Raw genomic sequence first — 22,727 nt, forward strand, 5'->3', positions numbered from 1 at the left:
ACTTTACTAGTAATATAAAAACGGTACACACTAAGTGCTAAAATCTATGGATTTGGAAGCTTTTGATTGGCTTACACTCTCTAATAATGGTGGACCCCCCTCATTTACAACAACTACACCAATCAAAACTTTCCTAACTCCACAAATTTTAGTGCTTAGCATGTGCCCATGGGCACACATTAGACAAACCGATATATAAATTTATATAAATTGTACTGGATTTTAATACTGAAAAATCATGTTGAGTATATCACTTTTTAAGAATGATTTAAAATTTTAATTAAATAACCAAAGGAATTATAGAATATTAATCTTAGATAAATACATTTAATCTAGACTAAGATGAATTTTTGATTTTGAGATTATATAAAATAATATTAAATAAATGTTGTTAATCAGTGTAAAAAGGGTAGTTAATTCAATCCGAAACCATGGAAACTTCTTCAGTAAGAAATTTTAAAACTAAATAGGGCAACTTTTGTAAAACTAAATGTGAGAAAAATATTAGCTGAAATATGTCTCGGACTTGTGCACGACTTTTATGGAATGGAAATGTTTGGAAGGAAATTTTAAATTGTCAATATTAATAAATATTTTACGGTGGAAAGTTTTCAAATTATAAGAGATATTTATTGGAGGTAAGTTTCAAAACGAAAAAAAACAATATTAAAATGAATACATTATATTATGTGATTTACTAATATAATGATCAAAATTTGTATATATTATATTATATTAAATAATATATATATATAGTATAACACAATAAAATATTCATTTATTAACGAATTCATTTAGAAAAATAATATGATAGTGTTGCGAAACGCGGTTTATAATTATAAACTAGTATAATTAACGGGACTTGAGTTTTACTTTTAGTTGAGGAGAATTAAAATATGAGACATTAACTGATTTTATTTTATTTTTCATAGAAATCTAAACTTATTTGAATTTGAACTATTCTATATAAATTTGACTTAATTGCAGTTTACATACCTGGACTATTTTGTCTTTGCACGAAAATGGCTAAATTATTATTAATGTCAGCTTGATGGCTAATTGTTTTTTTTTAAGACAATGTAGGGGCTCCGTCAAAGTTCTGTTAGATATTTAACGGCTGTTTGAAAGGACCCAGGACAGTTGTGTCTCGCATCTCTCCCCTACTGCTGCATTTCAATCCTACTGCTTCAGCAAGCTGCACCCACGACACCTCACTAGCATACCACCATGTCCTTTTCAGTTTAGTTTTGTTTTTGCATCGCCACCTTAAACCACACACAACAGTCCGGCACATCATTCTCTTGCACACCTCTGAACACCAACTCCGGCACATGGTCTGTAGATTTTTTTTCTCTAAGCGCTAATTTAAGAGTTAAAATACTTGAAAACTGCTTTTATCTAGCAACCAGGACTGTTTGGTGATAATCTGGGAACACGAACATGGTACATGAAGATTACAACATCATTATACAAAGGAGGTCATAACGTGAAACGGGGCACATTACAAGTCAGAAATCCATGCTTTGGAAGGTACAAGACCTAAGTTCAGTCTGACAACGCTATGGATATGCACTTGCCAATTTTTTGAATATAAGGCAGAGTCTTATAGTTCTGAGCAGTTTTAAAGCAATTTGGCAAAGTTTCAGTGAAGTTGTTGTCGTTCACTGTGAATTCTGGGAAAGCAAACTACTTTATCCTTTAATTTATAACAATAACCTAAAAAAAGTCACGGCGTTAGTCGCGTTTTAACAGAAATCGGACGGAGTTAGTAATTTGGCTAATAAAAACTAATTTAGCCATCACGTTGGCATGAATAATAATTTAGCCATTTCCGTGCAAAAACAAAATAGTTCAGGTATGTTAAGTGCAATTTAGTCTATAAATTTCAAAGCGATTAGGATTTTTTTTTTTTGTGACAGAAAAGCGATTAGGATTTAGGTATAAAGAAATTGGTATATATGTGCGTACATACATGTCCAACAAGTTTGCAACTCGCATCTGACAGTGAGCCCTTGATCTTTGATATGGCGAAAACGAAAAGCTGTAATGACTATATACCTGAAGAATTAATCTTCAACATACTTTCATGGATGCCGGTACAAGCTCTCCTCCGATTTAAAACAGTTTGCAAATCGTGGCTGTCTACTATATCAGCCCTCGCTTTGTACATGCTCACCTGGCCAATTCCTATAAAAAACAAGCCGTTTTACTCAACTATTGGGACTCTTGGTTTAGCCCGGCTGAGAAATACATTCAAGTCCATGATACTCATCATCATCATCAGAATCATCGTCAAGACGACTTTGTTAAGCTCTACCTGCCACCACACGTGACGGGTATATGTTTCATTAATTCTTGTGATGGTCTTATTTGTTTATCTAATCGTGATAGTAGTGTTATATATATATATGGAATCCGTCAACTAAGCGTCTTAACTTACTTCCCGCTCCTAAAAAACAACTATCCCCATTCTACGTTCATACCGGTTTCGGTTTTGATTCTATTTGCAATGACTACAAGCTTCTTAGAATTGCGTATAAGTTAGATGGTACATCCGAATGCGAGCTTTATTCTGCAAATGCTGCTTCTTGGAAACATATTCAGATCCCTCAACGACTCCTACAACGACTTAATTTGGTTGCCGTTTCGAAATTTATTTATGCTCAATCCGGGGCATTGTATATATTAACTCCACCACAGCTACTGGCATTTGATTTGCATAATGAGGTGTTTCGGCTCTATCCTTTTCCCAACTTTGAGCTTGTAAAGTCTGATGTTTTGGATTTCAAAGGTTGTGTTGCCATGATCTTTCGAGGTACTGATGGATCACCTCTTGGTTTATACAGGATGGACGATGTTTGTGGCCAAGTGTTTTGGACTAAATTGTTTAATCTTGAGGCTGATATAGAGATCGACTGGGTTTATCGTTATTTGGGTTGCGGACAATTTCTTGCTCACAATTATGTTAATCGTTGCCTCTATTATGTTGACTACAAGAAAGGAGAGACTAAGAAGTGTCTTCTTAAATTGTCCCTTGGTCGAACGAGTTATCCAGTCAAGTTCACCGAAAGTCTTGTTTCTTGTTTCACTCGACCGATCTGAACAAGCATAAAATTGCAAGAGCATCGACTCCTCGAAGGCATGCATATAATTATATTCATTCTGTTCTACCATGTCTTAAAATCTATGAGATTTATCATCCAAAGGCATTCTACATATTTCATTTAAATCATTTAATTGATTCCGTGAATAAATGTAGTAGACGCTGCATAATGTAGTGCAGCTACATAGCTTTTCCAGTCATGTTATAGTTGTTGAATACTAATATATATGCTGATGTGGTTATGAATGTTGTTACAGGATATGCTACAAAACGTAAGAATTTTTATTTGAGAGGTTATATATATATATATATATATATATATATATATATATATATATATATATATATATATATATATATATATATATATATATATATATATATATATATATATATATATATATATATATATATATATATACACAGAACACATTCAAGCCTTTTTGGCTTAGCACCAATTTTTCTGTAATTAATTACTTGCAGGTTCTTCCTGTACAAACAACTCCTCGCAACTCTTACTCACTGGGGAGAGGGGAGGATAGAATGATGACCCAACAAACAGATGATACATGCACATATGTCAAAAGAAAATGAGTGTCTAATATTTTCGGAGAAGCATTCGAGGGTACACTGGCAGAAATATCAACTTTAAATCTGAGCAAGCTGTAAGTAAAGGTACCATGTAGTAACTAAAGGAAAGAGAGACAAGATAGACATGCTGATCGAAAATAAAGCAAACTTAAGTAAATCAGATCAACTGGATTAAAACATGATGATAAACTGAGAAAATTTTTTTTGTACCATAACACGCAGAAAGACACATAAATAATATAATATGTCAGAAGTCTATATAGAAAAGAATTGTTTGTAAACAAAGTTATACAAGTATTCATTAAGAGTATAAATTAAAGCATAAAAAGAAAATACTAGAAATAAACAAAATTGGCATGGTTCACCACCGGGTATTTTTTGTTCGAGCCCTACTAATCTTCATCATCACTTGGAGAGGAGTAACCATCATTTTCACTATAGTAATTCTCCTCGTCCCCGGATGTTGTGTCTAGCATGTCGACATCATTAGTCTGGTTTTCATATTCCTCATAAACATCATCCTTGTCTTTATCTTCCACATTATCATCTTCATCATCTAGTCCATCATTCATATTATCATCTTCATCATCTTGTCCATCTTGCATAACTTCATCTTCCTCATCTTGCTCATCTTCACTTGCGAAACCCGAGTCAGCTGGCACTATATATTCATCAGGCGCACACACAATAACAAGAAGCCGACCTTCAATGATATGTTCTTGGGAGCCAGTTTGCTGGAATAATCAAAATGTTTAATATAATTGAAGTTAATCCTTTTTGCTAGTTTTACTAGATGATATAATGATGAAAAAAAATAAAAAGAAATACTTACTGACAAACCATATGCTGCATTACACTCTTGCATGGAACGAAACGTCAAATATGCACTCTTGGTGTTGTCATCCCTTAGTTGAAACGTGAACTTGAAAGTAAGTATATATACCTATAACTTGCATCCAGATAAATGAGATGTAATAACAATCACTTACCCCACATCAGTCGTATTGATATACGTCTCAAAGTCAAAAGAGAACAATTTTTGCACATCCTCTTTTGAAGCATTTGGAGGAATGTTGTAAATCAATAAGGTTCTTTCAGCCTACGCATATATATACAAGTAAACTAATCATATGCTAAATAAGTTGTGTATATAAGATAAGAAAATCAGGAAAAAACAAAATATTACAGACAAATATTAGTTCTTAATTAATTTTGCATGTACATGTAAGTCTCCTTTTCATGCATATTCACATCGTGCGGCATTCATAATTTATAAATAAATTCTAAAATATGTATTTTGTTAATATATATACTTACGTCAATATATATATATATATATATATATATATAATATTTACATGTTTATAATTCTAATTCGATTAAAAATTTATTACGGACATATATAGGGCTTTAATTATGATATTATTACGGTCTAGATTAAAGTAGAAATCTAAAATTTTCAAGTTAAACAATAATTACATATATGAAATTAATTATATTTTTTGAAAAGCTAAAGCATGGCATGACATATAAAATAACATACACAACTTCTGCATGAACTATCAACAAATTGATTAAGACAAGAAGTGCTCAAGAGCAAGAACAAGAACAAGCATACATGCATGATAAATGTAACAATTTAAATTTTTCAATATATGAGACTATATTGCACATAGTAAATAATTTAAAAACCATTAAATTTCAAAAAATTTATAACAGCAAAAGCACTGCTAACTCCAATCAAATTACCATTTTCCGTGATGTATTCTGTCTTTTAGCTCCTTGCCTAGTAAGATCTCTCAAATAATTTTTGTTTGTAGTCTTCACCATTCTTAATTTGGTCCGAGCTTAGATTTGTTTTCTTTATACTCCCTCCGTCCGCTTTTACATGTCTCTTTTGAAAAAAAAAAATTGTCCCAAATTACTTGTCCACTTCTCTTTTCAAAGCAACTTTTTGTATGTTTTTTCAAAATGTAACAATTTCCAATGTTTGACTAGCATATATATATACACAACTCTATCTAATTCATTACATTTATTAGGAATATGTATGAAAACAAGATATCCACCTAACATTTTCTTAAGATGCGTTATTTTTTCAAAAGGGACAAGTAAAAAGGGACGAAGGGAGTAATTATTAATGATTTACTCTCCGTTCTTTTTTTCTAAAATCTTTGTTGCTCCTAAATCTTTGTAAGTTTGGATAAAAAGTTTATTAGTCATTGTAGCCTGAAATATATATGTGAGTATAGCATTTTAATCCAAAAGACATGATCACCGCAGGTTATATTATAAAAGTTTTGCTTTTGTTGTATCACAATTTTGAAAAAATATTAGATAATAACATTTATCTTCCATATAATACTACAATATTTTATATGTTCCAAACAACTCAGCAGAATCAGAAATTGAGAGTGAACATGATATATTTACAATATAAGAAATTAAAAAAATGAATATAATTATATTATCCCCGGAAATAATATTTTCCCTAGGTCAATACATGCAGTTTAGTAAGTTTGTTTAAGGAAATTAGTGTTAAATAATTATTTTTAACTAATAAGTATAATGATAAAAATTTCACAATATTATTAATTATTAAAAATTCTTAATACAACAAGTAATATGCATATAAGAACGTAAAAATTAAACGCATTATCGGGTGTTTCGGAAAAAAAAATTAATTCGTGAAAACAAATTTAAGCATTATATTTGGAAATTAATTATAAATAAATAATGCCATTTACGTTAAAAATAAATGAGGAGAACACATATTCGCGTATCAATCAATATATTCTAAATTCCTGCTAATGCCCATTCAACATATGGATCCTTTTATGATCCGACCCGGCTGTTAACTTCCCACAGCAGCATTCCTCTTTCTTCTTTCTTTTTTAAATTGTTCATCTGAGTAACGCCTTTCAGTTTCAAACTACTCTCCATCTTATATTATTCTTCTTTAATAATAAATTTATATTAATTCAATAAATTTATATTAATTCAATGTATTCATTTTAGTACATGAGGATCATTATATTATTTATTATTAAGGAATATATTGATACATTGAATTAATATAAATATGAACATATTACTATTGAGATACTATAATTAGTACTTTCACCTTACAAAAGATTTATTTTATTTTGTTCCTAATTATCTTTCTAAATGCAAATGCTGATTTGTTTTATTATTTTTTGTCAAATGAAAAGATTAATTAATTTAATTTTAATTAACCTGATAAATTAAGGTACTTAAACACTACCTAATTAATTTATTAATAGACTTAAAACATGCAATAAGAAAATCTTGGGATGATCATGTTTAAAATTATTTTTCTCGAAAGATTTATTCTATTTTCCTAATAATCTTTCTAAATGCAAATGCTGAATTTTTTTTACTGTTCTTTGTCAAATAAAAAAATTAATTAATTTAAATTTAATTAACCTAATTAATTAAGGGACGACAAGGTACTTAAACACTATCTAATTAATTTATTAATAGACCTAAAACATGCAATAAGAAAATCTTGGGAAGATCATGTTTAAAAATTTTTTTGTCAAAAGATTTATTCTATTTTGTTCCTAATTATCTTTCTAAATGCAAATGCTGAATTGTTTTACTGTTTTTTGTCAAATAAAAAAATTAAGGAATTTAAATTAAATTAACCTGATAAATTAAGGGGTCATTCATGTCCACCCGGGTGAAACCCATCTTTGCATTATATTTAAGAAGAAAACTGCCCATGATCTTTAACAAATCAAGGCGGTTAATATGTAATTCAAATTTTAACTTTTATGCTCATGTCTATATTCCTCCTACTAATATGGTAACTGATAATTCCATGATCAAACTAGCCATTTTGGTGAGTTCATTATCACTATCATTTACGTCCTGCTTATTTTTTATATTTTGCCATTGTTATTGTTCTTATTACGATCTTACTAACAGAGATTATGCAGAAGAACTTGGATTCATACACAGCAATTTTGGTGAGTTTTGTTCCATTTTATAGTGTTTAATGATACAAACTACACATATATGTATATGTATTAAACCTGACCCACATGCATGTCATTGTTGTGTAGATGAGAAGCGTGTTGCATTGTCTCAACATATATCTTCTTCTTCTGCATCAAGACACTGTAAGTTTATATTGTATATTTCTTTCAAGTCGTGTTGGTTTAGTATTGCAAGTATTGTTAATAAGAACTTCTGCATGTCACTCAGTTTTTGTCTCCGTCTGCGCCACTGTGACTTCTATGATTGTTCACATGTATTACTGCACGGAATGCTCCATGGCGTAACATATTTGAAATGTCCATCTTCCTTCTTTCTTGATGTTGTTCAGAAATGGTTTTGATGTCTATTTTTCCGTTGAGTTTTTGCACACAGATTCTCATGCCGTGTAAACTATTTTAGCTTGCAGGAAAGATGAGTCGGATGTGTTTGCTAGGACTTCTCAAAATGCATAGGACTACTTTGACGAGTAGCAATGACAGTCAAGATCAATGACAGTCTAATGGTGAACCGCATATAGCAGATATATTAATGGCAACAACACTGACTTCACTTCGAGTTTCTTCACAATTTTCAAGCAGATGGTAAACCGGAGAAAATTCATAAAGATCGACTTTGGACCGACATTAATGTTGCTTCTGGAGATGTAGTCTCTCAGGTGCTGCTGGTATAGCAAATCATAATAGCTTTGTTTATTAATGTGTTTGTGTTCATTCATTTTGTGGTAGTATATTGACTTCTATTGATTGTTTTTCTGTACTTCACATTGACGGCATTTAGTGATGTTTTTTCTGATGAAATGTTTGCAGGAACCACTGTGACGCCCTCCAAATCAGGGGTCTCGATTTGGGGGTCACAACCTGACTCATAATAATATAATATGCACGGCGGAATGAAATGCTAATATTATAAAACAATAATATGACCCCTGCATGCTACTGGATCGTACACAATTTATGATATGAAACAAGCACTAATAAAACCATAAGGTGATTACACACTACACACCTGCCTAGAGTAGCTTTTACAGTAAACCACACAAACCCTCCAAAAGTCTAAATAAGTTTTATGACTAGTTCAAATTTTATTACATACTACCAAAAGTGCTATGTATACTCTGGATTCTTCCTACCTGAGCAGGAAGATTGAACCGAAAGATCTGTGGATGGTTAAGCGGGACCCTCTTACGAGCAGTGAGGCGCATCCTCGGCATACCTAGGTCTGGCTGAAAGTTTGGCAAAACAGTAACAATGCAAGAATGAGCAACTAGAAAGCTCAGCAATATATAAAATGCTTAATGTAAAGCATTAATAAGTGTTATCTTTCGAAAAGAATAAGATAATCAACGACAATGTCAATGGAATAAAGCTATGTCAGCTTTTAAGTAGTGAAACAAAGTTTTTAAAATAATTTATTAATCAACGGCATACTATCACAGCTGATCAGTCCGTGTGATAATACCGAGCCATGCTTCGTAGAAACATGCCTCAAAACTGGTACCAAACAAGGCAACATTTTGGCCTTTGGCAGAAAAGTATTATAATATTTTAATAATACTTAGATAGCCCTCCGCTGGACCGCCGTCCCGGCCTCCTATGCATAAGTAAAATATTCTTTTCAAAGGAGTCACATCAATCAACTCCTTTATTCATTCAACTCCCCATTTCACATGGTCCGGAGTAATTACATCAAGTGATGGCAACATAACTAGAATAATTAGTTATTTGCTTGTTATGAATTCAACTCTGTACTGTTTGCAGTATATCTGGATAGGATAGTTTCTCACTATCTATCTTGAAAGTAATTCGAGGATTCTAGTAGAATGATTACTAGAATGTGGTGAATTCAATCATTGGAATGTATTGAATTCAATTATTGTTTGAGTATCTGTATGGTGTATGGAATACCGAACAACCATGAAATCCCAAGCATATGATATTCTATGAATTGAAATACAGAATATAATAATTGCATTGGCAATAATTAAAAGTTGTGGAATAAATCACTTGCTCTTAATAAATAAGAGAAGGATAGAAATACTTGCCTTTGCTGAACTCTACTGTCACTTGCTTTAAAGCTTGGAGTCACGAACAACTCTTGAATCTATAAATCAAAAGTATTGATTCAATCACTCGAGTGAACTTGATAGACGTAATCATACGTCTCGAGAAATATAAACTACCCAATCGATTATACTAATCATGGTATTGTCACATTTTTCACGTATCATATAATCAAGCATTGCATATAATATGCGATTCATGTTATCACGTTTAATATTACAATAAGCATGTTATTCGGTAGCTGCGATACTTAAAACCACAATTTATAATTATCACTATCCTTCCGGGATCAAAACATTTATAAACGTGACTAGATTATTATTTATCCAATTCGGAGTTTAACATCAAGATTTTGGAACCAGATACTAGTTCTACTTTCGGAATTGAACTAAAAATTGTAATAATCTTCACAACATAAAATATTAAAACCCGGATCTTGATATCAACAGTCAACACATATTACAATAATAATACTAGTACTACCAGTACACTTTGACATCAAAGCATATATATATTCCAAGTAGATATCAATTATATTAATAGTAATAATGTTATTATTATCACTAATTATTAAACAATAATAAGAACAAGATTAATAAAAATAAAATCAATATCAGTTTTTCTTTTATAAAGCTTTTCCCCGAAAGTCACACTTGGCAGCCTCTCGGACCACCACAGGGCCGCCATCGCCGCCAGGAATCCCGGCAGCCACCCACTCGCCTCGCCGGAAATCCTCCCCATGCTCTCTCTCTCTCTCTCTCTCTCTCTCTCTCTCTCTCTCTCTCTCTCTCTCTCTCTCTCTCTCGCCTGGACAAGATAACATCGCCATGCCGGGCTGTTGTATCGGCCATCGCCGGCCTCTCGCTCGACTCCGAGCAGCGGCGTCGCTCTGCCGCCTCTCCCGACACAACTCCGCCCTCCACCCATCTTCATCGGCGACGGAACAACCCATCGCCACCAACAGCCTTCCGAACAGCCCCACCGCCATCAACACACAATCCCCCAACCCCGACTCATCCCTCTTCCGATGATACAGCACACAAACACAAACGTATGTATACCTCTAATCAGTAAAACACATGGCATATTCAAAGTCACGAAATTAAAACTCATCCTCACCTCAAACACTCGATTGAATTTAAGCCCAAAACCCTGGCTTCCTCTTTCTTTTGTGTAATTAGACAACCGCCTCTGCCTGTGTTTTGTTTCCTGGGGTGTATGTGCTTATCTGATAGAGTACTATTAAGTGGGTTTAGGATATCTATCACTAGCTGTACACGCAAGGGTTTAAAGGTGATACGTGTTGCTTACCCAACTACTACACGGCACGGACGCTGCTGGCTTATTAAAAGATCTGTACCCCACTAATAAAATTTAGAGTTTTAACAATAATATAAGTTTGGGGTCCGACAATAGCCTTTGAAATATTTAACAAAAGAAAATACTCAAAAGTCCCAAATTTCTAAATGGAATAAATCCGTGAAAATTTTATTTTCGAATACTTTTAAACATTAAAATTAAATTGTCCAAATAATTTTTAAAAGTACAAATAATCAAAAATGATTATCCACGAGATTTATAAATATTTTTAAATCGGTTAAAACATAAAAAAAATACCAAAATTAAAATATTCTGGCAATTTTAATTGGACAATATATTGTAATATAAATAAACACGGATTTTTAATATTTTAAATCAAAGGCAACTCTGGTTTATAAAATCCTAATAACTCGAAATCTAGACTACACACTCCGGTCGAGACTAAACAATTAAAAATTATAAAATTAAATCACGTACCATAATTAATCCATTATAGCATCAGACAATTATTATAAATGCAATTGATCATGTTATTTACCAAAGTTTAGTATAATTACAGAATTTACAATTATACGAGAATTCATTTTATGAACAATTAATAAAATAATCATGCTTCATGGAAATGACAATAATTAGGCATGGCCAGATAACATTTAACAATTATTTTTATATCATTAAAATATCACAAAGTTTCCCGGATATTACATCCTTCCCCCCTTAACAGGATTCTGTCCCCAGAATCAACTTACGAAAACAACTGAGGATACTTGGCAAGCATTTCGCTTTCAAGTTCCCAGGTCGACTCTTCCACTCTAGGATTTCTCCACAAAACTCGTACTAAGGATACAGACTTATTCCTAAGTACTTTCTCACGCCTATCTAATATTTGCACTGGTCTTTCTACAAAGGACAGATCTGGCTGAATCTCTATTGGTTCATATTCTATCACATGATTAGAATCAGGCAGATAACGCTTCAGCATAGACACGTGGAACACATTGTGGATATGTTGCATGTGAGGAGGTAATGCTAATTCATAAGCGACTTTCCCGACGCGCCTCAAAATTTCAAAAGGACCCACATAACGAGGGCTTAGCTTTCCTTTCTTCCCAAACCTGGACAATCCTTTCCAAGGGGATATTTTTAATAACACGGCATCTCCGATTTCAAAATCTAGGTCTCTTCTAGTAGGGTCTGCATATCTACGTTGACGGTCTTGAGCTGCTACTAATCTTTTCCGAATAAGCTCTACTTTTTCCTTTGTTTGTTGGATCAATTCTGGACCCAAAATCTTTCTTTCACCCACTTCATCCCAACAAATAGGAGATCGACACTTTCTGCCATATAAAGCTTCATAAGGAGGCATTCCAATGCTAGCATGGTAACTATTGTTGTATGAGAATTCGACTAAGGGTAGATGTTCATCCCAACTCCCTTCGAAATCCAAGGCACATACTCTGAGCATATCCTCGATTGTTTGAATTGTCCTTTCACTCTGACCATCGGTCTGAGGGTGATAAGCTGTACTCATTTTTAACTTTGTCCCGAGGCATTCCTGGAAACTCTTCCAAAACCTTGAATTAAATCGAGGATCTCTGTCAGAAACTATCGATACTGGGACTCCATGTCGGACGACAATTTCTTTTAAATACAAGTGAACTAGTCTGTCCAATGAGAATCTCTCGTTGATAGGAAGGAAATGTGCTGACTTAGTTAATCTGTCTATAATAACCCAGATAGCATCATGGTTTGCTCTAGTCCTTGGTAAGCCAACCACAAAATCCATAGCAAGATGTTCCCATTTCCATTCTGGAATATCCAAGGGTTGTAATAATCCACTAGGCCTCTGGTGTTCTGCCTTGACTCGTTGACAAGTATAACATTTACTCACCCATTCTGCAATTTCTTTCTTCATATTTGGCCACCAAAAATTTTCTCTTAAGTCTCTGTACATCTTGGTGCTTCCGGGATGAATCGAATATCTAGCGTTATGAGCTTCTCGTAAAATCTCTTCTTTCAATTCCTTCACATTTGGTATCCATATTCGAGAGGAAAATCTCAAAATTCCTTTGTCGTCCTTTTGACTCCCTTTTTCTTCTCCCGTCAATTTATCCTTTTCATTGCTCATAATTTCTTCTTGATGCCGTCTGATCTTCTCTAGTAACTCTGGTTGGAATGTCATTGTATAAATCACATCTTTAGCTGACTCAGGGGTGCGAATCTCAATTTCCAATTTCTCCATTTCCTTTGCTAACTCTTCAGAAGAGGTTAATAGATTCAATCTTTCCTTTCTACTCAAAGCGTCAGCTACTATATTGGCCTTTCCCGGATGATAGTTGATTGAACAATCGTAGTCTTTGATTAGCTCTAACCAACGACGTTGCCTCATGTTGAGTTCTTTCTGAGTGAAGATATATTTCAAGCTCTTGTGGTCTGTATAGATCTCACACTTCTCTCCATATAAGTAATGTCTCCAAATCTTAAGTGCGAATACTATTGCAGCTAGTTCCAAGTCATGTGTTGGATACTTCTGTTCATGTGGTCTTAATTGTCTAGACGCATAAGCAATAACCTTTCCATGTTGCATCAAAACACATCCCAATCCTTTGTGAGAAGCATCACTGTAAATTACAAAGTCCCCTTTTTCATCAGGTAGAACCAATACTGGTGCTGTTACTAACCTTTTCTTCAACTCTTGGAAACTTTCTTCACATTGATCAGTCCATATACACTTCTCATTCTTTCGAGTCAACTTTGTCAATGGTGTCGCAATCTTAGAAAAATCTTTAACAAACCTTCGGTAGTATCCAGCTAATCCCATAAAACTTCTAACTTCAGTGGGTGTCTTTGGTCTTTCCCAACTCATAATTGCCTCAATCTTTGCTGGATCTACTTTGATACCTTCATTACTAATCACATGCCCAAGAAATTGTACTTCTTGTAACCAAAACTCACACTTAGAAAACTTGGCATACAATTTCTCCTTTCTCAAGACTTCCAAGGCTAATCTCAAATGTTCAGCATGCTCCTCTTCTGTTTTTGAATATATTAAAATGTCGTCTATGAACACAATCACGAACTTGTCTAAATACTTCTTAAAAACTTTGTTCATGAGTGCCATAAAAGCTGCTGGTGCATTCGTTAATCCAAACGCCATTACTAGGAACTCAAAATGGCCGTACCTTGTTCTAAAAGCAGTCTTTGGAATATCCTCAGGCTTTATCTTCAGCTGATGATAGCCAGATCTTAAATCAATTTTAGAAAACCATACGGCTCCCTTAAGCTGGTCAAATAAATCGTCAATTCTTGGTAAGGGATACCGGTTCTTAATAGTCAATTTGTTAAGCTCACGATAATCGATGCACAGCCTCATGCTACCATCCTTCTTCTTAACAAATAATACTGGTGCTCCCCACGGGGATATACTGGGTCTTATTACTCCTTTCTCCAAAAGATCTTGAATTTGAGTTGCTAATTCTTTCATTTCTACGGGGGCCATCCTATAAGGTGCTTTTGATACTGGATCTGTTCCTGGTGCTAGATCAATAGCAAATTGAACTTCTCTGTCTGGAGGTAATCCTGGTAGTTCATCTGGAAAGACATCTGGAAATTCATTAACTATTGGAATGGCTTCTATAGGTGGAACTTCTCGGTTAGTATCTATGACATTGGCTAAGTAGGCCTCACAATTCTGGCGTAACAATCTCTTGGCTTGTGTAATGGTAAGAAATTTCTTAACCTGTCGATTTCCTTGAAAAATCACCTTTTTCTTATCCGCCGTTTGCAACTTCACTCTTTGATGTTTGCAATCAATCTGAGCGTTATTCTCCGACAACCAATCCATTCCTAAAATGACGTCAAATTCTCCTAACTTAAAAGGTATTAAGTTGGCAGAAAAATGATGTCCTGCAATAACAATGTCGCACCCTAGACAAATCTGATCGACCACAACTTGATCCTTATTAGCTAACTCGATTACTAATGCTTGTCCTAAAGGTCGGACTCCACAATTCAATTTATCAATAATATCCTTAGAAACAAAAGATCTTGTAGCTCCAGAATCAATTAATACTTTAGTATTTATGGAGTTCACGGGAAGCGTACCTGCAACCACGTCTGAACTCTGCACTGCATCCTTCATGGTCATGTTAAAGGTTCTGGCTTTGGGTTGATTCTGGTTAGATGGTCCAGCTATTCTTGGTGCATTCTGCGCTGGAGGACCTGAAATCCTTGGAAAGTTCCCCACTGACTCTGGTATTGGACAATCCTTGACCATATGACCCGGCTTCCCACACCTAAAACATGCAATGTCTTGTTTGAACCTTGGAGTCTGGTTGGCACATTCCGAGGCATAGTGTCCCTTCTGGTGACATTTATAGCATTCTATATTTCTCTTGCAATTTCCAAAATGTTTCCCACCACAAATCCTGCAATTTGGCTTTGAGGAATGATTAGACCCTTGTGGACCCTGATTACGGTACTGACTTTTCTGACCCCCACCTCCTATTGGTGGTCTCCTGAATCCAATGGTTCGGTTTGGTTGAAACTCTGGCCTTCTATTAAAGCTGCCCCGAAAGTTTCCTTGCTTTTGACTTCCTTCTGAAGTCTCCACCTTTTTCTTCTTCCCATCCCTATTTTTCTGTGACATCTCACTTTCATTCTCAATGATCATGGCCTTCTGAACTATAGAAACATACGACGTCATTTCAAACATGGCCACCCTACTACGGATCCAATCTTTTAATCCTTGTTGAAATCTTTTAGCTCTCTTTTCGTCCGTATCAACCTGATCCGGAACGAACCTTGCCAATTCCGTGAAGCGGACCTCATAATCTGCTACACTCATGTCATCTTGCTTAAGCTCCAGAAACTTAATCTCCATCTGATTCTGCATGTGCCTAGGGAAGTACTTTTCCAAGAACAATACTTTAAATCTTTCCCACGTAATTACGTTACCTCCCTCTAAGGCTTTCTTCGATTCCCACCAGTAATTTGCCTCATTCTTTAAAAAGTAGCTAGCAAACTGGGTCTTTTGTTCCTCCCCCACATTTGCTAGATCAAATGCTTTTTCTATCTCCTTGAGCCATCCGCTGGCCTCTACCGGGTTTGCAGCACCCTTGAACTCTGGTGGATGAACTGCCTGAAACGTTTTAAAAGTTACAGCTGGAGGAGCTGGTGGTCGCTGCTGCTGTGCTGCAAGATTTGCCATTTGTTGCTGCATGAGAGCCAACATCTGTACAAGTGCGGGATCAGCCCCACCTGCTGCTGCTGCCTCCGGAACACTCTTACGTTTAGGACCCATGAATCTGATAGAAAAGAAGCAACTTATTTAATAATTTGCAAGCATGGTTTTCAAAATATATTGCAAAATTTAAATAGCAAAAGTTTTCCTGTGTACACAGTTTAAAATTAAAAGGAATTTGCATAAAATTTTGCTAACATCTTAATACCTGCTGCATAATTACTATATAATCTTGCTTAAAGTGTAATAGTGGCGACAATAATAAAATAAAAATAGCCACTACTACCAAATCCAAATGATATAATAACTTGGATGCTTACCAAATGAAATTGCTTACTACACTATGTAATGTAAAGTAAAGCAAAACGATAAAGGAAGACGTGATTTCTATACAAACGATATACATATATAGAATAAAAAGTTATACAAACATCATCTCACATCCTCAGCCATCTAAAAGTCAACCAGTACAAGTACATTACTCATAAAAGAAAAAGTAACCAAAGAAAGAAAGGATCTAAACATGGGGTGTCCCTCCCAACTCTGATAACTCTGCAGCTGCCGCTGCCACTGCGCCACGCATGTAGTACTGCATCTATATCACAGACTTTCGTCCTATACATGGTCAAAAAGGAGACTGGTTGCTTGCCGTACTATAAGAGCACCTTAGTCTCGTCTTGGAATCTTCCCTGTTGTTCACATCCTGAGTCGGAGTCCCTAGTTACGCGGCCCACGAACTGCGCGTAACTCCGACAGAATCCAGCAGATGAGCCTCGTCACCCTACGTGCCTCAACGTCCCATTCACTCGTGGATGGGAACTCGGCCAATCGCTGCCTGGCGATGTGCTCGATTGCCCCAATCCTGGAGCGTGCCTCACTATCCTCCACCGGGACTCGCCTCTCCTGGAGCAGTACATCCATCAACCTCCTAATTTCCGCATTCTGACCACGTAGAAAATCACAGTCCCGGCCCAAAGCAGCAAATACATGATGCGGGACTGCCTGAGTCATCCCACCCGCTGGAGCCCTAGATGTGGCAGATACTGATGCTGTGGCCCTTATCTGACGATGGACGATATGCTGGCGCCCATCGGCATCAGTCTCGATGCCTACCTCCTGCTTTGCTTCCTCAATGATTCGCATAACCCGAGCCTCCCCAGGCTCCATTTGACTGATGGGAACCCTCCCGGTCTTCACAGCTTCAACAGTCTTTCCCACACTCCTTACCAAAGCCGGGTTAGCCACCACCTCCTGAACAGATCCGACTACTGGGTCTTCTTCCGGGTCTTCCTCAGGTTCTGCTACTACTGGGTTTGCATCCACACTTGCTGATGAGCTATGCGATGGCAGCGGGGGTACTCTGGGACTCCTCTCAACACTACTCCCATCTGAATCACTCTCAGTAAGAGATTCCTGGAATCACATACAATAACTACGATCAGATCTGCTATAGAATAGTAATAATACCAAAACTGTATAACTTAAGGCTAAAGACTATACTGAATAACCTGGATAACTCTATATGAGTTACACGACGCACTTATCTCATGTGATCTTCTTATGACTCAATTTAACACGACTACTAAGCTTGTTTCAGTGAACATAAACTGTAGCTCTGATACCAACCTGTGACGCCCTCCAAATCAGGGGTCTCGATTTGGGGGTCACAACCTGACTCATAATAATATAATATGCACGGCGGAATGAAATGCTAATATTATAAAACAATAATATGACCCCTGCATGCTACTGGATCGTACACAATTTATGATATGAAACAAGCACTAATAAAACCATAAGGTGATTACACACTACACACCTGCCTAGAGTAGCTTTTACAGTAAACCACACAAACCCTCCAAAAGTCTAAATAAGTTTTATGACTAGTTCAAATTTTATTACATACTACCAAAAGTGCTATGTATACTCTGGATTCTTCCTACCTGAGCAGGAAGATTGAACCGAAAGATCTGTGGATGGTTAAGCGGGACCCTCTTACGAGCAGTGAGGCGCATCCTCGGCATACCTAGGTCTGGCTGAAAGTTTGGCAAAACAGTAACAATGCAAGAATGAGCAACTAGAAAGCTCAGCAATATATAAAATGCTTAATGTAAAGCATTAATAAGTGTTATCTTTCGAAAAGAATAAGATAATCAACGACAATGTCAATGGAATAAAGCTATGTCAGCTTTTAAGTAGTGAAACAAAGTTTTTAAAATAATTTATTAATCAACGGCATACTATCACAGCTGATCAGTCCGTGTGATAATACCGAGCCATGCTTCGTAGAAACATGCCTCAAAACTGGTACCAAACAAGGCAACATTTTGGCCTTTGGCAGAAAAGTATTATAATATTTTAATAATACTTAGATAGCCCTCCGCTGGACCGCCGTCCCGGCCTCCTATGCATAAGTAAAATATTCTTTTCAAAGGAGTCACATCAATCAACTCCTTTATTCATTCAACTCCCCATTTCACATGGTCCGGAGTAATTACATCAAGTGATGGCAACATAACTAGAATAATTAGTTATTTGCTTGTTATGAATTCAACTCTGTACTGTTTGGAGTATATCTGGATAGGATAGTTTCTCACTATCTATCTTGAAAGTAATTCGAGGATTCTAGTAGAATGATTACTAGAATGTGGTGAATTCAATCATTGGAATGTATTGAATTCAATTATTGTTTGAGTATCTGTATGGTGTATGGAATACCGAACAACCATGAAATCCCAAGCATATGATATTCTATGAATTGAAATACAGAATATAATAATTGCATTGGCAATAATTAAAAGTTGTGGAATAAATCACTTGCTCTTAATAAATAAGAGAAGGATAGAAATACTTGCCTTTGCTGAACTCTACTGTCACTTGCTTTAAAGCTTGGAGTCACGAACAACTCTTGAATCTATAAATCAAAAGTATTGATTCAATCACTCGAGTGAACTTGATAGACGTAATCATACGTCTCGAGAAATATAAACTACCCAATCGATTATACTAATCATGGTATTGTCACATTTTTCACGTATCATATAATCAAGCATTGCATATAATATGCGATTCATGTTATCACGTTTAATATTACAATAAGCATGTTATTCGGTAGCTGCGATACTTAAAACCACAATTTATAATTATCACTATCCTTCCGGGATCAAAACATTTATAAACGTGACTAGATTATTATTTATCCAATTCGGAGTTTAACATCAAGATTTTGGAACCAGATACTAGTTCTACTTTCGGAATTGAACTAAAAATTGTAATAATCTTCACAACATAAAATATTAAAACCCGGATCTTGATATCAACAGTCAACACATATTACAATAATAATACTAGTACTACCAGTACACTTTGACATCAAAGCATATATATATTCCAAGTAGATATCAATTATATTAATAGTAATAATGTTATTATTATCACTAATTATTAAACAATAATAAGAACAAGATTAATAAAAATAAAATCAATATCAGTTTTTCTTTTATAAAGCTTTTCCCCGAAAGTCACACTTGGCAGCCTCTCGGACCACCACAGGGCCGCCATCGCCGCCAGGAATCCCGGCAGCCACCCACTCGCCTCGCCGGAAATCCTCCCCATGCTCTCTCTCTCTCTCTCTCTCTCTCTCTCTCTCTCTCTCTCTCTCTCTCTCTCTCTCTCTCTCTCTCTCTCTCTCTCTCGCCTGGACAAGATAACATCGCCATGCCGGGCTGTTGTATCGGCCATCGCCGGCCTCTCGCTCGACTCCGAGCAGCGGCGTCGCTCTGCCGCCTCTCCCGACACAACTCCGCCCTCCACCCATCTTCATCGGCGACGGAACAACCCATCGCCACCAACAGCCTTCCGAACAGCCCCACCGCCATCAACACACAATCCCCCAACCCCGACTCATCCCTCTTCCGATGATACAGCACACAAACACAAACGTATGTATACCTCTAATCAGTAAAACACATGGCATATTCAAAGTCACGAAATTAAAACTCATCCTCACCTCAAACACTCGATTGAATTTAAGCCCAAAACCCTGGCTTCCTCTTTCTTTTGTGTAATTAGACAACCGCCTCTGCCTGTGTTTTGTTTCCTGGGGTGTATGTGCTTATCTGATAGAGTACTATTAAGTGGGTTTAGGATATCTATCACTAGCTGTACACGCAAGGGTTTAAAGGTGATACGTGTTGCTTACCCAACTACTACACGGCACGGACGCTGCTGGCTTATTAAAAGATCTGTACCCCACTAATAAAATTTAGAGTTTTAACAATAATATAAGTTTGGGGTCCGACAATAGCCTTTGAAATATTTAACAAAAGAAAATACTCAAAAGTCCCAAATTTCTAAATGGAATAAATCCGTGAAAATTTTATTTTCGAATACTTTTAAACATTAAAATTAAATTGTCCAAATAATTTTTAAAAGTACAAATAATCAAAAATGATTATCCACGAGATTTATAAATATTTTTAAATCGGTTAAAACATAAAAAAAATACCAAAATTAAAATATTCTGGCAATTTTAATTGGACAATATATTGTAATATAAATAAACACGGATTTTTAATATTTTAAATCAAAGGCAACTCTGGTTTATAAAATCCTAATAACTCGAAATCTAGACTACACACTCCGGTCGAGACTAAACAATTAAAAATTATAAAATTAAATCACGTACCATAATTAATCCATTATAGCATCAGACAATTATTATAAATGCAATTGATCATGTTATTTACCAAAGTTTAGTATAATTACAGAATTTACAATTATACGAGAATTCATTTTATGAACAATTAATAAAATAATCATGCTTCATGGAAATGACAATAATTAGGCATGGCCAGATAACATTTAACAATTATTTTTATATCATTAAAATATCACAAAGTTTCCCGGATATTACAACCACATTTTATGATATTGATTCAAGAATTAAAGATTGGGCGAGTCTTGGATACAAGTTATGTAGCAAAAAGGTTATTGCTGGCTTGCTGCAAATGACTGATGGGTTCCTTTGGATCGCTCAAAAGGCATACAGTCACTTTCATATGACTGGGAAGTTAATTCAGGAGCAATGACATTCTGACAGGAGAGTTGTGTTCTTTAAATTTGAGTTCATTCATACTCTGATCGTATATGGTCTAATATTTCATTCTTAGGCCTACGTAAGATCATTTTCTATTTGATTGCGGAATCATGCATTAACAAATGTATATGAGTATGATAAATATATATAATAATTGCATTGATATATATTTCTTCACAATAATTTTAATATTTTTATATCAGAGATTTTATTCTCACTTTTTTAGTTATCTATTTTTTCTAGAATTTAATAATATATAACTCTTACAAAGTATGAAAATTAAATAGTAATCTCTGTATCAAGAATAGTTTGCACAAATATATAAGAATGCTATAGATAGTGTTGATTGTAAATATTAAAAAAATATGTGGAAACATCTCTTCTTGTGCTTTTTAGCTTTCATTTTTTTTTTTTATCATTTTTGCACATTGGATATAATTAGCAGATTCCAATCATTTGCAGAGTTTAGTTTTGTTAAGTTTGTGTTTAACTCAATTATAGAATTCTCATGAAATTTTGCCTTTTACCCCACCTCACTTCTCCTCAAAACCACAGGTCAATTGTGCAAGCTCCACAGGTCACCCTTCTTTCTTTATCAATTTCATTTTTAGCATTAACGTGACTGCACCCCAAGTCCCTACCCTCCCTTCAGTAGCTTCTTCGCTGTCAAAGGCAAATGCAAGCCTTATTCGAACAATACTTTTAACAATGACACGATATCTCGAATAACAGGTTTTATACCCGTACTTTCTTGCTCATTAGTAATTAATATATCATGCAATTTATGTTGTCGATCATTTTGGTTGTGGAGTTTTCTGTATAGACATGTAATGTACTTGCCATCAGTATTGTTGTGACATTCGATGTAGGCATGTAATGTACCTACCATGTAATTGCTTATTGGACGTCTGCATGTGCGTTTCACAGGTTCCTCGGGCATTAGAATACCATCGGCAAGTAATTCTCCTTTCACGTATGCATATACTAATGTTTCATCGCCATGGCCAAGTTATGACAGCAACTCACCTTCAAGTGTTTTATATTCTGATTCACCTATTTATCGGTATTTTACATATTTAAAATGTTAATTTACCTAGCACTCAATCCATCATCGTGTTTAGAAATTTAGAGTGCAATTACAGATAAGGCTTCATTGCTGGCTCAATCGGGGAAGGAGATTCAGGGCGCTGAATTTCAGGTTATTCCACGGTACCTCTATTAACAGAAGTCATGATTCTTTTATGCACAGTTACCAAATGCACAGTCAAGAAATGCGGTTTAATATTGTTT

At 35.2% G+C, this 22,727-nt stretch overlaps 1 protein-coding gene and 1 long non-coding RNA gene across 2 annotated transcripts; both read right to left on the reverse strand.

Annotated features, from left to right (window-relative positions):
* Nucleotides 1–8,604: 8,604 nt before the first annotated feature.
* LOC135147686 (uncharacterized) lies at nucleotides 8,605–11,096 on the reverse strand. The gene is made up of 3 exons (XR_010285414.1): nucleotides 10,897–11,096; nucleotides 9,759–9,817; nucleotides 8,605–8,939 (listed from the first exon to the last, which is right to left on the reverse strand). It is a non-coding gene; the product is annotated as an uncharacterized LOC135147686 (long non-coding RNA).
* A 5,627-nt stretch (nucleotides 11,097–16,723) lies between these two features.
* LOC135147645 (uncharacterized) lies at nucleotides 16,724–20,551 on the reverse strand. Its single transcript, XM_064080812.1, has 4 exons — nucleotides 20,349–20,551; nucleotides 19,195–19,253; nucleotides 18,283–18,375; nucleotides 16,724–17,752 (listed from the first exon to the last, which is right to left on the reverse strand). Exons 3-4 carry the CDS (start codon nucleotides 18,361–18,363, stop codon nucleotides 17,057–17,059), a joined length of 777 nt encoding a protein of 258 aa, XP_063936882.1. The 5' UTR covers nucleotides 18,364–18,375; nucleotides 19,195–19,253; nucleotides 20,349–20,551; the 3' UTR covers nucleotides 16,724–17,056.
* Between the last annotated feature and the right edge of the window lie 2,176 nt (nucleotides 20,552–22,727).

Source organism: Daucus carota, chromosome 7, assembly GCF_001625215.2.
Source record: "Daucus carota subsp. sativus chromosome 7, DH1 v3.0, whole genome shotgun sequence".
Classification (NCBI taxonomy): Eukaryota; Viridiplantae; Streptophyta; class Magnoliopsida; order Apiales; family Apiaceae; genus Daucus; species Daucus carota.

Coding starts and splice junctions, on each gene's coding strand:
- LOC135147645 (XM_064080812.1), bottom strand. CDS start 18,363: ATGCCGAGGATGCGCCTCACTGCTCGTAAGAGGGTCCCGCTTAACCAT. Junction 17,753..18,282: donor GGTTCAATCTTCCTGCTCAG/GTAGGAAGAATC, acceptor ATGTGATTCCAG/GAATCTCTTACTGAGAGTGA.